We start from the raw sequence: 16,496 nt of genomic DNA on the forward strand, positions 1-16,496 counted from the left end.
ATTACTCGCACTGGTGTCTCGCCTCCCTCTGCCATTGTATGCTACCGCGACAAAGCACATAAGTGACAAATGACGTCAGAAAAGCGTCAGTACATTATAATCGGTTATGGTCTATTACTGAACCGATCCCGAATCGTCCTCGTCTGCATCGCGATGCATCATAGAAACGAATAATTTCGACACCCCTAATGCCACACTTTACTTCCTCATTCAAACATGTTTCTTTATCACTGAGTTGTGTTTGTCTAACTTTTGGTAGTACTAGTATGATGCTTTTTGCAGTTATTATGTGTTAAAGTGCCCCTATTATGGGTTATGAAAGGTTCATATTTTGGTTTTGGGAGTCCCCAACAACAGGTTGACATGCATGCAAACTCAAAAAACACTTTCATTGTCTTATAATATGCATTTATTTTTACCTTGTTTGCTCAACGACTTCCAAACGATTCGTTCAACGATTCATTTTTCCATACCCCTACTTTGCCTGACGCTAATTTGCAGTGATTGGTTCCGATTGGTCTCATTTTCATTTCATCATGCCTGTAATGCCTGATAAAGCAGTTTTTGTGAGCTCAGTGCTGCTTTGTGTACAGCGTTACTGGGAAACCGTTATTTTACCTCCAAAAGCGGCACTTAGTGGCAAAGAATGAATTTGCATTTTCATTCAGACCAATGCGAAAAGACCAACAAGTGGGCGGGCAGTATGCTAATGTTTCATGTTGACGTCAACATGAAACAGCTTGGGATTTGTTTTAAAAACGACTCGTTTCAGTGATTCAGAGTCGACTCTTTCTTTTGAGAGACAATAACTTTATACACGGTGCACTTTCGGATTTAAATCTTTGCAGGATGTTTTTATTCACTTAGAGCTGTGTTACACACTGCATGAAAGGTAATTTTAAAAAATCCATAATAGGGGCACTTTAAAATGGCAAATTATGCATGTATACAAAAAATAAATAAAAAAATCAACATTAGTGATTTAGTGATCAAAGAATCGCAAATACCTGGAGGGAGTAGATGCTGCTAATGTTCTTTTTACTCAGCGGTCATGTCAGGCCATGCAGTTTTCCAATACTATCCGTCTCCATATCAAAACATGCTTTGGGATCTTTATTAGGTCAGTGACCGCATGTCCCACAATGTTTTACTCAATACATTTTTGTGTAAATGGCCTGAGTCATTGATAACCCAGTACAAACAGCTGGAATTCATATTTAAAACCTGCCCTTTTTTTGAAAGGCTGGATCCGATATTACAGGCAGCTAAAAGAGTCAATTTTTTGCCTTTTTTTTCGGGGGCCAGGGTGGTGTGTGGGGTGGCTCAGAGGTGGTTGAATGTGGAAAACCACAGGAAGAGGTTTTTTTTTAAGCAGAATGTGATGTTTTATTTGCTTTAATGTTTTAAGTTAGGAAACCAAATCCATCACTGGCAAAATTTAGTTTGTTAGTTAAACAAAATCCATCACCGTCCCCTTGTGCAGATTTTGTTTGAGATCAGTTGCTGAATTGATCCGCCACTGAAATTTGAATTGTAAAATTAGCAACAGAAAAATGAGCCTCTCAGTTCCCATGTGACAGGAGGTTTTCAATGGCAAGTGTTTCATGGGAATGAATGATTGTGGTTTGTGCTGATGTGGTCACAGTGTATTCTAGCATTTTACAGCACCATGGTGAGCGCTGTGTTTATGTTTTTATTGGTTTCACATCTAAACCACTGGGATGATGTAAAGTTGAGTAATGATAGGCTAGCAAACACAAAGTCTATTCATTCACCATCTGTGGAAAGGCTTGTTTTTATTATTTGTTAGCGCTTTGATAGATGTGCAACAGCAGCAACTGTATATGCCATAGATTCAACACATTCTCTGTGTTTCTGGTCGTTTTTCATGGCTAAAGTGATATTACAGACCTTATACCACATCCTTGAACAATTACATCATTCCCAAACTCCCCATTTCACTTATGATTTCAAGTATTACTAATACACAGTCTGCCTAACTTTGACCAAATTCCTTTCCTTATCTTTTGCTGTTTAATTTTTTCTTCACTTGAATCTATACCAACTTTGTCTTTTGCAGAAACTGAAGTGAGGAGCTTCCTGTGACCATATCGTCTGCTGATCACCAGCGAAACCCTTGACTCCTCATTGAGGAGACATGGAGGACCAGGGGGATGCTGGGATTGGGGGTTTGTTGGCTCCCAGCCCACAGAGTGAGGCTGTAACCCATGAGATGGGCGAACTGTCCCTGCACCCCAGCCAGAGGCTGCCCCCCCTCAACGAACGCAAAAATGGTACGTCGCTTGATATGATGCTGAATGAAAATGGTTGGATTTATAATTTTTATATCAGTAAGTCTTGAGTGACATGTCCGTAAATATGTTAATAGATCTCAACTAGGCCTGTACATAATATGAAATAAATGTATTTTAAATATATCACTTTTTTACTAGGGTGTATATTGGCTGATGTTGGATATTTCATTGTGTATAATGATTTTCACTTTTCGATTATTGTTGCCATCATCTAACCCTCTTACAATGTACTGTAAATTTCTTTAAAATTCAAAATGCTGTGAATGCCTAAATTCATTCACTTGTATAAATTCACTTTATTGTTTTATTTGTAATTAGTGGTGGGCCGTTATCGGCGTTAACGTGCTGCGTTAACGTGAGACTCATATCGGGCGATAAAAAAAATATCGCCGTTAATCTGTTCTCAAAGTTGGGTTGGGAGCTGGGTCTATACTACGCAAGCTATGATGACTTTCATCTTGATATTTTAGTGCGGATGTATACCTAGCCGAATTGCACTGTAGGGGCGAGCAGTCTTGAACCTGTGTGTATGCGTGCTAACATGGATGCAGCTATGAAGCCGCGGGTTTGCTTCAGGAAATTTATTTTAAGAAGCTTCCTAATGGAAATCGGCAAGTCATTTCTGTCTCGTTACATGGTTGCGCTCTCTGTATCGCGCGCACAGCGGAGTTCCGCCCCGGTTCGCACACACACACACACACACACACACACACACAAACAAACAAACAAGCGTGGCGCACACACAAGTGAGCACACTCCCACTCCTATTTGTAAATATTAAGCCGCAAAACGCCTATTTAAATATGACTTCTGTGTGTCTCTGTGTTAATGTATGGCGCAGACGCGCGGGTTTGTTCACTCATACAGAAGACCGCGTGACGCTTGCGGTGATATTAACGTCTGTCGTCTCACTAAATGAGGACATAAATACATGAACAACATCTCCAGAACTGCTCTGAGAGTCACTTCATGAGCATTCGAGCGTTTCATTTGAGAAAAACTATCCTCACGGCAACCCGTCAAAATAAAAGTTCGGTTTCACTTGAAGACATTGGGCAGAACGTAATAGACTACTACTACTGAAACTATTAAAACCTTATTTTTAAGGAATAATCATACAATGTCTTCGATGTTATTATCAATATTAAATTCTTGATGACTGCTAGTTGTTTACTACTAGTAGTAAACTTATTCTGATCTACTTGGCAGAATTCAAATGAGCCATTTTAATCTAGATTAATCTAGATTAATTCCAAGATTACAGTGAGATTAATCTAGATGAAAAAAATTAATCTATGCCCACCACTATTTGTAATACACTTGTTCAGAAGTTTGGGATCGATAGGATTTTTTAATGTTTTTAAAAGATGTCTCTTATGCTCATCAAGTCTTTGATCATACAGTAAAACCATCTATATACTGTGAAATATTATTATAATTTAAAATAACTGTTTTCTATTTTAGGATATTTAAAACAAATTGAATGTCACATAATCTTTCAGAAATCATTCTAATATGATGATTTGGTGCTCAAAAAATGTGTGTTCTTAATATTTTTTGTGATACATTTTCAGGCTTCTTTGAATAGAAAGTAAAAAAAAAAAAAAGCAGCATTTATTTAAAATATGAATCTTTTGTAAAATAATAAATGACTTTACTGTAACTTTTCATCAATTTAATACACTCTTGCTGAATAAAAGTATTTCTTAAAAAAAAAAAAACACTTTTACTGGCCCCATACTTTTAAACAGTAGTGTAGACAAAATAGTCAAGCATTTTTTGACAATATTGTGAATATAAAAATCAGCCGGCGAAGATTTTAGTAATTAACCTGCAGTTCAGACTAGGGATGCAACGATTATAGATTTTGTTGGTACGATTATAGTCTGAGGAATAATCACGGTTTCACGATTATTACGATTATTATGCATTTATTCATTTCACAACATAAAATCACATAAACACTCTTTAGATATTAAAGTGTTATTTATTGCTGCCTTTTGAAACAGAAATAACACAGTAACCAATAATACAGCACAAAATAATAATACTAAAGAAAAAAAAAGTCCATCTCTCCTATTGGAATTAAAAAAGGTGACCTCTGCTCTGTAAATATCCATGTCAGTATTTCCCTTTTGAAAATAAATGTATTTGGTGTTTTCATTTCATTCTTTCTACATTTCTTTTGGACCTGAGGTACAGAACTTGGAAAGATGGTGAAAAATAAATTGACTTATGAATAATACTATAACAGGGATGATAAATCACAATATTAATGAAGTATTATTAATATATGACTAATATTAACTTTATTTATCCCACAGAGGACACTGTTACTAATGAGGGGAATAAACTAAACTATTATTGTAATCAACTGTCATCAATACTTATTCATTTTAATAATCTTTATTCATCTGATTTTACATAAGGCCTGAGAAAATCATGTCTATTATTTTGGTTTGTGAGATCGAGATCGAGCTGCCCACAAACATTTAGGAGGACAGAAACGTGTTGTCAACGCTGCCCAGCGACTTTCATTAATAAAATAGCTTAGATACTGGATCGCTACATTATATTAATCAGCAAAGAGGGGGTAAAATGACTGTTTAAATAACTAAACTCAAATCTTCATTGTTTGTAGTGACGCAGATGCAGGTAGGCTAAAGCCTCGTTTATACTGGCTTGGCTCCGCCGCGAGCCTCCGCTGACTGCGCGCGCTTCACACACGCCGCCGCTCTCTCTCACTGCACTATTTCATCTCTGAAGCGGCAGAATGTTCGAGCTAACGAACGTCGCGTCAGGTGGTCCTTGCCTTCACGTCGTGCATTAAAATCGTTTATTGCACAGCCAGAACAGGTTGGCTAGCTGTGCATTATCCCTTATGTATTCACTCTTTAACAGCGATTTTTACGGCAATATTGATGTACCCAAATTTAAAATGGTCCCACACTATCGAATTCAGTCATTTCTCTGGTGGAAATAAAGGATCGCTGTTTGGTTCCTCTGTCATAGTTAATCTAGTAGCCTCCGTGTCTCTGATAAGCACGGCATTTTAAGCTGGTGCACCGCTAGTGTAACTTTGTTTTCGTTTTGCTCATGTTTCAACAGTTCCATTCCATACAACAGAAACACTCGGTGTAGCGGAGCCTTTACGATTAATTAACCGTGACGTTTTAAAGCGCGGTTAATCGTAAAACCGGTAAATCGCTGCATCCCTAGTTCAGACAAGCCTAGTTTATACTTGACACATCTGATGTGAGAAATGCCTGGCTTCTGAGACTTTGTCTAAAAAGTACAGAGTGGTACCAAGTTGTTTGTCCTTCAACAAAATCACAGACGATATCTGATTTAGATGTCTCTCTTGGCTAAATGTTCACCATCAGTCAGAATTTTTTTGCCCATTTTTGGTGAATTTATTGTGAGATTTCAAATTTGCCCATGTTCTGGAATGGTATTCATTTGCCCAGTTGTAATCACAGCCTGCATAAATTCAGCTATTTAATTTTGGTTCTCTCTCTTCGCTGCCTAGTTCAATTCACGCCACATCCTGATTAGTTTTGCCACTATTTCCAGGTGATTAAATAACATTTTATTTCTGTACACGACGATAATGAGAAGCTCTTTTTCCAAACTGTCTTGACGCACAGATGCAGCCTCCACAATCCTGACATTTCTTTGCCTCTTAGTTTGGGCGCAGTCTTTTGATTGACATGTGAAAGGTCACAGGACAGCGCTGTCTGCATGCGGTGGCTCACAGCTCTGTGAGGGCTGCTCCTCTAGGTCTCTAGCTATGCTGAGGTCACACCATCACAGCGAGTGGAAATGTAAACGACTTTGGCAGAGCATGGCCCGTGTCAGTTACTCATCCTCTGGCTGTCTGTCAAACAAGATGTTTACTGTGTTGATGAAGAGGAGGGTTATTTCAACTGAGAGCTATTTTATGTTTTTTGCTGCTCTCAGATCTCAAAAATAAAGCATCCGTGATGCACTCGTCCATACAGACGAGTTCTTCTAAACTATGAAAAGGAGCACTTTTTAATGATCTAGAATTGAACTTCCAATGGCAGGGAGGGGTTAACAATGGTCGGTCTGGTCTTTCTGCTCCCTCCTCTCTGTCTGCTGGTGGAGCAGAGATGTTGTCTTCTCTGAGGGAGTCCCAGTTTCACTGGAGCTGCTGATAGTGAATGGCCAGCCCTGAAGAACAAGGTCCTTGTGCTTTTTTCACAAAGCTCTGGTGCTGCCAGGAGCCCACTTTGAGATACTCTGAACGTGATGCAGGACGGACAGACGGCATGGCCTGCTTAGGACTGGAGACTCACAGCATCTGCAGAGGAAACTTCATACCAGGTTCTGCAGCTTGCTGCTCGACTCTGAGAGGTGGATATCATTCTATCGTTGAGCGGATATATAGGTTTAGCTTATTTTGAATTGCTTTTACTGGCTGCCTGAAGCTTTGTTTGCTAGGCTTAGGTTTAATGGAAAATTGGCATGACATCATTTGAAAAAAAGCTACTATTGATTGGCTTTTCATGAGAGAGCTATGTGCATTACTCCTTGGATAATCAGGGTAATATGCTGCAAATGGTTGAGATTGTCCATTAGATGCACAACAGGAAGGTCAGTGATTATTTAAGATAATAGCATTTCCATCTAAACAAAAGATACGGCATAGATTGGCACGATATTGATGAATAAAGCTACTTATTTTCAAAATTGGCTAGTTAGTTAATAGGTCTCAATGAAGTCTTTATAATTTGGCTGGGTTGATTAGATGCATTTCATAGGGGTTGTTTATAGAAGATGTGTTGCTGAATGGAACAGAATGCAAAGACTTGAGAGATAATTAAAAACTTACAGCCAGAGATGTCTGTGGCTTCACTAGCAGGTAAAGAACAGCTCATTGATTAGCCACACTAAAGGCATCAATGTCAGTATTATTATTTTTATTATTATTATTTAAATTATGTTACACTTTTGTTCAAAAGTTTGGGGTCTGTAAGATTTTTTAATGTTGTTGAAAGAAGTCTCTTATCCTTGACCAGCCTGCTTTTATTTGATCAAAAATATTTGCAAATTTGAAATAACTGCTTTCTGTTTTATATTAAAATATAATTTATTCCAGTGATTTCAAATTTTCAGAGTCTAAGAAAGAAACATTTTTATTATTTATGTTGAAAACAGTGCTGCATAATATATTTTTCTGAAACTGATGCATTTAATTAGCTTTTTTTTTTAAGAATAGAAAGTAAAAAATATATATATATTTATTTATAATAGAAAGCTTTTGTGTGTGTGTGTGATCAACTTTTTATTTTCTCCAAATCAACAAAATAACATCCACTCAAACAAACAACAGGGAGGGGGGAGCAACAGACACACCATCAACAATTTCAATTTCAATTTGTAGTAAAAAGGACAAAACTGAATTCACATGAGTCCATAGATTGACAACAATTGGACATTCCCAAAACATGTGGAGAAAAGTACCTGCTGACACAGTGTTACAGATATGACAGTTATAGGTTGATTGCAGTTTCATTTTAAACCTCTTGTAAGGAGTTATGTATGCTCTATGGATGACTTTGAAATGGATAAGACGATGAGCCAAGTTTTTAGAAGTTAAGATTAGATTAGACCACACCCTCTCCCAGTCGACGATAAATCAAAACCTGTTAATTCACGATTCCAGATAGATTTAATAGAAAGAGACTTTGCAGTGTGGTCATTAAGTTTACTATATATTAAAGAAACAGATGGCTGACCAGAGGGTGGTGCGATCCAATCCCATATAGGATGAGAGGAAATAGGGGATGCCCAGGGAACTCCATAGGCCTTGAGAGCAGAACGTAACTGAAAAAAGACAAAATATGATGATGCCGGTAAACAAAACTTAGTTCTTAGTTCTTGAAATGAGCAGAGTCCCTGGTTATCATATAAGTCACCGCATGTGTTTCTGCCCAATGTAGACCAAGAGGGCTGGACAAATGGCCGATTTCAACATAAAAAAATTAAAGTTGTGCCATAAAGGTGTGTTGTTTCAAAATTTGAAAGGTCCTCCCATCAGATGTTCCACCCTTTTTAGAAAAAAAAAAAAAAGTGAAGTCCTTAGATGTAGTATTCTGGATTCTCCAAAGATCGATTACATTAAGTTCAGTGATAAATTTATTCAATAACTTAGAGGATGGGTTAGCTGTAGTATCAGGGTGAGATTTATCCAGTGCAGGATTTAAAACAGCATTAAAATCACCACCCATCACTTAAGGACAATTAATCTGCTCAAGTAATATATTGGAAATATTTGTGAAAAATGCACTGTCTGCCTCATTTGGGCAGTAAATGGAGACCAGTGCTAACCTGTCATTATGTATTTTACAGCGTATAAAAACAAATCTACCTTCATCATCATTCCCGGTATGTTCAGTAGTTAAATGTAACTTCCTATCGACTAAGATAAGCACCCCCTTAGTTTTATTACGAGCACAAGAGAAGGCTGCCAGTTTGTAATACTTGTTTTGAAAACGTGCCACATGGCATTGTTTTAAATGAGACTCTTGTATCAGGGCACAGGAAATCAATTTACGGTGAAAATATTCTAATATCCGGGTACGCTTAATAGGAGAATTTAAGCCATTCACATTCAGTGATAAGATATTCAGAACATGCATTGTGTGCTCGCAATGCCAAGATTCTGTCTAAGTGAAGAGAAACAAAAGCAATGCCATACTGCCAGTGACATGTAAACATTAGTATGTATCCTAGATACCAATCCACCTAGATGCATAATCCTTTTAAAAGAAAAGCAGAATAAATAAAAGTATTGATGTCTCTTGAAGGGCATAGAAAAAAAACAAGAACAAGGAACGACAAACAACTGTGTATAAAAACCAAAGCAGACCGCACATTACCGAGAATGTAGGTCTGCATAAACAACAGAAACAAATGCTGATGCGTGACCAGTCCACTTCAACGCAAGACATGTCCCCAAAAAGCCCACTGAGCCAAAAGCATAGTGATTGAACCTGCTCTCCATCAGTCCGAAGAATAATAATAATAATAAATAAAAATAAATAAAATAAATCATTATTATTTACCAATCAGGGGACGAACGTACAGGGCAGGGACAAGATTCCAAAAAGAAATTAACAAGTGTCCATGGCCACCTTGTTATTGTCCTCTTCAGGGCAGTTAGGATCACCAACAGACCTCATCGTTAACTTTCCCTCATTGAGCTGAGAGGATAGAAACAGTAACCAACGCCTTCCCGCTGCTTTGTAGCACTGCAGAATATGTCTTCAGTGACAGTGAAGTAACAAAATCCTCCACCTTTTGAGGAGAGTCGAACATCATCTGCTCACCTTTGTGCCGTAGTTTAATTACTGCCGGATTGGTGAGGAAGGGCTGCATTAAACCTTTCAGGATTAAAGCTCTTTCTCTTGGTAGTTGTGGCTGAACTAAAGACTTAAATCTTACTGACCCCAAACTTTTGAATTGCAATGTGTGTAACAATAATATAATTATATAATATAAACTGTTATTATATAATTCTGTGATCCTCACAGCTAATTCAGTGTGTTTGCCATGTTTGAGCAGACTCTGATTGTCAAAAATCTTTGAAAGGATCTGAAAGAGTGTTGAGATCATATTGGCTTGAGGGTCACCAAGATGATTGAAGATGTTTTACTCATCATGTGGAATAACCCAACCTAAAAAGCTGCAATGTTATGTTGTGCAATCAAGGAGACCTAAACGATTTTTTCTTCTGTGCCCCAAGTAAAAAATTAACCTGATTAGGATCAAGGTCAATGTTGAGTCACGTGTAGTCAGGGCACCAGGAATGCATCTGTTATACTGTAGCAGAGGCCCCATTATTATCTCCTTCATGGTGCATTCATTCCTCTTCTCAGAGCTGAAGTAAGTCCTTTTTACAGTGTAAAATACTTTCCCATTCTTTCAAAAGTATTTATGATTATCAGTAGTAATTGTTCATACAGTTCTCTTCAGTGCCACAAGTGGTGCAGAAATTGCACACTGCAGCTTTAAGTGCACAGATTCATAGTGAAAACAATAAAATGCTAATCATGTGCCCTCAGCACCCTCCAGAGTTTCGTTTGCTCAACCTCAGCTGACTTCGTTAACAGTAAACTGACTCAGGTTTTAGTCAGATTAAACCTTTCTGTTTCTGCCTTTAAGCATGTAGAACATCATTGCATTTGACACTGGCAGACTGACAGTAAATGTTTTATTAATATGCATAAAATGAACTTAGCATTAACAACAAAAATTTAATAATCACCTCATGCAGATATTGGCATGTGTGACATGCAGCTGTGCGTTGAACTTGCCGTCATAGATTTATAAATTCCCAGCTAATAGAGCTCATGATTCTTGATAAATGTCAGACGTTATCATGTTGTCTTTCTGACCAATTTGAGCTGTTTTTATAATCAGCCAAGTAAATCCGGGAGGCTTAGCCAAGAGGGCAAAGAAAAATGTCTTGAGAATTTTCCCAGGAAGTCTTCCAAACAGCATGGTTCAAAAGGGTCGCTCAAGAGCCTGTTGTTTTGGTAGCAGGAAGAACGTCTAGTTTTTTGAATGGTGGCTCTTATGTAATTCTAGAGAGGAAATGTGTGTGATTTCAGTCGTGCTAAAGGTTAGATTTCCTTTTGTTGCGTGTGTGTGTGTGTGTAGGTGTGCTAATCAGGTGGAAAAGTTCCATTCTGTGTGTAGTGTTGACAAGCCTGACCTAGAGGTTGGGTAAAGAACATAACGCTGCTTCTGCTTCTCTCCACCAGTTCTCCAGCTGAGGCTACAGCAGAGACGCACCCGCGAGCAGCTCGTTGATCAGGGCATCATGCCACGTGAGTACAGCCCCTGCCATCTAATACTGCTGTGTGCCACCAGCATAGGAGGGAGAGGATGATTCATATTTATTCTTGTATGAAAACTGCTGATATTAACTAAATATGTAAATGTTTTAGTCATGAAATGGCATTTTGTGACCCATTTTTCCTTCATAATCTAAAAACAATGTATGGTAAGATTTGATTTTATCCATTATGAATCAACTGGATTGTGAAAAGTGGCACTACGTTAAAAAGTAAGAGAGACTAAAAAACAAGTTCCAAAATCTTGATAATATTAAAAAAACGTTTTTTACATTTTGAATAACTAACCAATAAATCATGCACAAAAAGAATAAGAAGCTGCTATAAATGTTATATTGACTTTACAGGGCTTTATTCGCATATCTAACTTATATTTAAGGAATAATAATTGTTCTGTGTCAATGAGAAAAATTATGTCACATTATTTAAAAGTGATCTTGCTCCCTATTTAATTTTGCACTACCGTTCAAATCTACCTGTTCCATCACAGGAATAAATTACATCTTAAAATATATTCAAATAGAACCTTTAAAATAAAGCCATTTTAAATTCTAATCGTTTTCACATTATTATTGTTTTAACTGTGTATTTTTTTAATCAAATATATGCAACTTGGTGAGCATAAGAAACTTTTCACAAAAGCAAAAACATTTGACCAACCCCAAACTGTTGAGTGGTAGTGTAACTTTTGTGTTCCACATTACATATGTTGTATTGTGACACATTTATAAAGTCTTTGACAGTCCCCTGAATTTTTGATGTCCCTAAACAAAACGAACCCTGCATTAAGTCTTGTAAACCTTCCTTTTTTATTTTTAAGAAATCAGTTGGTGCTGTGGTTTCTGTACCACATCTGCTTTTGAATCAGTTGTTTATTCTCACACTTCAGCATAGTTCACAAACAGGCATAGGTGACCAATTCACATGGTATTTTTCCAAAAGTTCACCTCTCGCCTCACCACCACTCATTCTGTTATTGCTCATAACCACTTTTCCGTTCAACCAAGTCACTGAGCAGTGTGTGAGATCGCTCACACTTATGTAAACGTACATTTTTTTATTTTTTTTTCCTCTGGCCATGTCTGAGCTGATTGATGGGATTACACTGCATGCTGTCTCATAGCTTTGTGTAATATCAGGCATAGATTCTGCTGGGATTAAGAGGTAGCTGTCTGGTCCTGAAGGGCACCGTGTAGTCTGTGTGCTAATCTCTGTGTGGGCCCACCATCTCCGCTCTGAGTAATATGTGAGACCAGGCGCTACAGCATTTAGAAAGACTGCAGGAGATGAAAGAGCCGTGTGTGTTTGAAGTGTGGGTGATGGCCTTGTGTCCTCATGAGACTGATGCTCTGCTTTTGTGTGTGTGTGACTTTACAGCCCTGAAGAGCCCTGCAGCGTTCCATGAACAGATCCGCAGCCTTGAGAGAGCCAGGGTAAGAGCAGGGCACCAAGCCCCAGACCTCCTGCACTTTCCTGAGCAATCTGGGCTCTCTGATCCTCCCTGAAACCTCTTCAGGGTTGCCCAGCTCTCTGTAATGGGACACATGTGAACCTCTCAGTTGATTTAATAGCTTAAGCCTTCTGTAAATGTGTTTGTTATTTGCAAAGCACAGTGGAGATCATTATAATGGTTACTTTCTGATCCCTGAATTACAGAGGGATTTCGTTTTCTGAAACTCTATATCCTTTCTCTCTATAGACTGAAAATTTCCTAAAGCACAAAATACGCAGCCGCCCAGAAAGGGCCGAGTTGGTCCGCATGCACATTTTACAAGGTAATCCTCCATTCACGATACATGTAATGGCTGCTAATCTGCCTGCTGGGAATTTTTTGTTTTTTGAATCTACTGTGTTTTTAAACAAAGCTGTAGCTGTAGCTCTCAAATCTCTCAAATCTTCCGTTGAAAGTCCATTCCACCAAAACTTTGACACATTAGATGATCAGAAAAAAATCAGAGACCGTAAAAGAAATCCATATAAAATACGCAGATTATTCCGTCTTCTGAAGAGATATGATCACTTTACATGATGAACAAATTTAATTTAGGCTTTTATTCACATATAAACATTGAGCAACGCACATATACATAGATCACAACAGATATGGTGAATGGAAGCTCAACCATACCAGTCAGGTTTGTTGTCTAAATAACTGTTGGTTTAGTGTATAAATCTAGTATGGTTGAACATATGTTGACCATATCTGATGTGCAATATATACTGATGTATGTACGATCAATGTTTATATATAAAAGCCTAAATTAAATCTGTTCATTATCAAATTGCATCTCTTCAGATGTTTTGGATTAAACAGCTTGAATCATATGAATTTCTATACAATTTCTATATTTTTGATGTATCACATTTTTGGTGGAATGGACTTTCAGTGGAGGGTCAGAAATCTCTCAGGTTTTAATTAAGTCTTCATTATTGTTTCAAAGAAAAAAACTAAAGTTTCATGGAAGAGTAATTGGTGACAGTTCACATTTCTGGGTAACCCTTTAAAAGAAAGACATTTCTTGACATCATTTTGCTGTGCACAGTCTTTTAATGAATTCAGATTCAATAAAGACTGCAAACTAATATTCACAAATGTGTTAAAACATTATTCATTTTGCCATGCCGCTGAAGATCCAGCAGCAGAGGCATACGTTCAGTTGCACTAAAAACACTAATACAGGCAGACTTCCCTTGGTACTTCCCAAATTATGCTATCAAGTTAGATAGTTCAGCAGAAAGAAGTGACAGCTGAACCAGTCAGAATAAAAAATTTTTTTCAAAAGAGTCATCCAGATGCTGTACTTATTTACTTCTGTGATTGAGTTGACCACTGTGGGATTGTTGTGGTGGTTCAGTAGGAGTGTGGATTGAAATGATTGCTGTTCTGGTTTCTGGTGGGTTGGCAGAGACGGTGGCGGTGCCTTCTCTGCAGGCCACCCAGCTGAAATTGAAGAGAGCTCGATTGGCTGATGACTTGAATGAGAAGATTGCTCAACGCCCTGGCCCCATGGAGCTGGTGGAGAAGAACATCCTGCCTGTGGACTCCAGCGTCAAGGAGGCCATCATTGGTGAAAATGCAAACTATATTAACGCAGTAAACTGGGGTAAATATGCACATGGAACATAAATTGAATGCAGAGCCGTAGTTCACTGACAAGCTAGGCAGTATCGCTTTCATTGTCTGCGATATTGCCCAGCTTGTCAGTGAACTACGGCTCTGTGTAGTAAATGCCGCTCCATCTGAAAGCAGGTGATGGAGATTTACGACTAATCACGGAACCGGCTTTACTGATGAGATGCGCATGACAATTGCATACGATTAATTGCACAGCCCTAATACATTGTCCATTGCTTTAATTGGGTAGATGGTCAGATGCAGTACCCTAGAACTCTAGAGGAACCAGCTGATGAGGACAGTGGAGATGCATTTTCACCAGAGCAGCCAGCCAGTCAGGAGTCCCAGGGTTCTGCAGCCTCACCTGGGGAGGTCCGGGCCATTGAAGTATCCTCACCATTGCCTAATAACTTCTTACAGGTATTCTTGCCACCTCCTTTTCACTTCAGAGCTCATGGTGCTAAAAAACTGAATTTAGTAATTTAGGTTTTGCAGAACACCTGAGATTCATAATGTGTTGTGTTGTTTTTCACAGCACTTTCCTGCAGTGACCACCACTTCAACAGATTTCCTCAAGCCTTTTTCCACCAATGAGCAATCAGTTTGCCCTCCAGCACCCATGCCTCAGCTAGTCACTGTGGCCCCTGTGAAGTCTGGGCCCACCCTTGTAAAGGTCAGTAAAGAACTGAAGAAACAACACAAATAATGAAATCCCCTTGGTTAGATGTAATACATAATGGAAAATCTGTTCAATTTACAGCAAAGTCAGCCTAAGTTACCTGGGGACAAGAGCCGCAGTAAGAAGAGTAAGGAGGCCAAGCCGCGTGTGAAAAAGTTAAAATATCATCAATACATTCCCCCAGACCAGAAACAAGAACCCAACCAAGCACCGATGGATTCCTCATATGCTCGTTTACTACAACAACAGCAGCTATTTTTGCAGCTACAGATCCTGAGCCAACAGCAACAGCAGCACTACAACTACCAGACCATCCTTCCTGCACCTCTCAAGTAAGCAAGGAGATCCGGATCTGTGTGTTTGTTATCTGTGTATTAGGCCCTGATGTTCTCGGTATGTACTGCTTTACCAATCCTGTCGTTGAGTTCGGTAGATGCAAACCATTTGGCCTTTGTCTTGCCTAATTTGGTAAAGGTCATATTTGCTTTTGAAGCTAGCCGTGTTTTGTCAATGGCTGCATATGAATGGTTTTAGGTGGAAAATGTCAAAACCGCTATTATTGTTGCCGTTGGCCATCAGGACCATTACCTATTTTCCAATAACACATCCTGTTTAGTGATTTTCATTAATGGCAGGAAGTCGATGAGGTTATTGCTCTGCTTCCTTTTCCATCTCTTGTGCAAGATTTATTTTAGCTGTCGTTGTATTCTGCCTCTGCATTGTTCAATGGTGTTTATTTATTGAGAATTGTTCCTTCTGTGATGTTAAGTGTTGTTTCTTCCCTTTATTCCCATCTGCTTCCCTACTCACCAGGCCTGTGATAGAAGGCCAAAACAGCAGTGCCACAGTGGCTATCAACAGCACCAGCAGCCTTCCTGCCTCTATTGTGGTGTCTCTGCCCACAGCAACACCTGTGCGGCCCAACAGCACCCTTTCCAACCGCAAGGCGGGCATACTACCTGCCAACCTGGAGGAGATGAAGGTACCAACAGATACTTATTTTCCACCGAATAAATGTAATCAATAATAGATACATGACTGTTCAAAAGTTTGGAGTTGGTAGGTTTTTCAATGCTTTTGAATGACATTTCTTATATTCATCAAGGCTGGATTTATTTTAAAATACAATAAAAAGTAATGTATATTGTTACACAATAAATGACGTTTTCCATGATAATTTATTCCTGTGATGGCAAAGCTGAATTTTTAGCAGTCATTACTTCAGTCTTCAGGACCACACGATCCTTCAGAAAATATATTGTAAAATAATATGATTCAACGTTCACAAAACATTTCTTATTATTATCATCGTTGAAAACAGATAGCAGCTTAATACTTTTGTACAAATCATGATACATTTATTTCAGGATTCTTTGATAAATAGAATGTTCAAAAGAATATAAGCATATATTTGAAATGGAAATCTTTAACATTATAAATGTCTTTTTTTTTGTCACTTTTGATCAATTTAATACATCCTTAATGAATAAAAATTTATTAAT

The 16,496-nt window shown here is 38.3% G+C and overlaps 1 protein-coding gene across 5 annotated transcripts in view; it reads left to right on the forward strand.

Annotated features, from left to right (window-relative positions):
• mrtfba (myocardin related transcription factor Ba) overlaps window positions 1–16,496 on the forward strand; it is a 32,740-nt gene that overhangs the window by 9,027 nt on the left and 7,217 nt on the right. The window contains exons 2-10 of one of the 5 annotated variants that reach the window (XM_058793584.1): window positions 2,081–2,294; window positions 11,108–11,173; window positions 12,578–12,633; window positions 12,900–12,975; window positions 14,107–14,268; window positions 14,566–14,735; window positions 14,851–14,988; window positions 15,076–15,326; window positions 15,808–15,976. In XM_058793584.1, the coding sequence (XP_058649567.1) occupies window positions 2,159–2,294; window positions 11,108–11,173; window positions 12,578–12,633; window positions 12,900–12,975; window positions 14,107–14,268; window positions 14,566–14,735; window positions 14,851–14,988; window positions 15,076–15,326; window positions 15,808–15,976 (1,224 nt within the window). In that variant the 5' untranslated portion in view covers window positions 2,081–2,158. Of the gene's footprint in view, window positions 1–2,080; window positions 2,295–5,062; window positions 6,693–11,107; window positions 11,174–12,577; window positions 12,634–12,899; window positions 12,976–14,106; window positions 14,305–14,565; window positions 14,736–14,850; window positions 14,989–15,075; window positions 15,327–15,807; window positions 15,977–16,496 lie in introns of those variants that run through there. The other 4 variants (XM_058793583.1, XM_058793585.1, XM_058793581.1 and 1 more) reach the window with 4 other exon arrangements.

Source organism: Onychostoma macrolepis, chromosome 12 (genome assembly GCF_012432095.1).
Source record: "Onychostoma macrolepis isolate SWU-2019 chromosome 12, ASM1243209v1, whole genome shotgun sequence".
In the NCBI taxonomy this organism is placed as follows: Eukaryota; Metazoa; Chordata; class Actinopteri; order Cypriniformes; family Cyprinidae; genus Onychostoma; species Onychostoma macrolepis.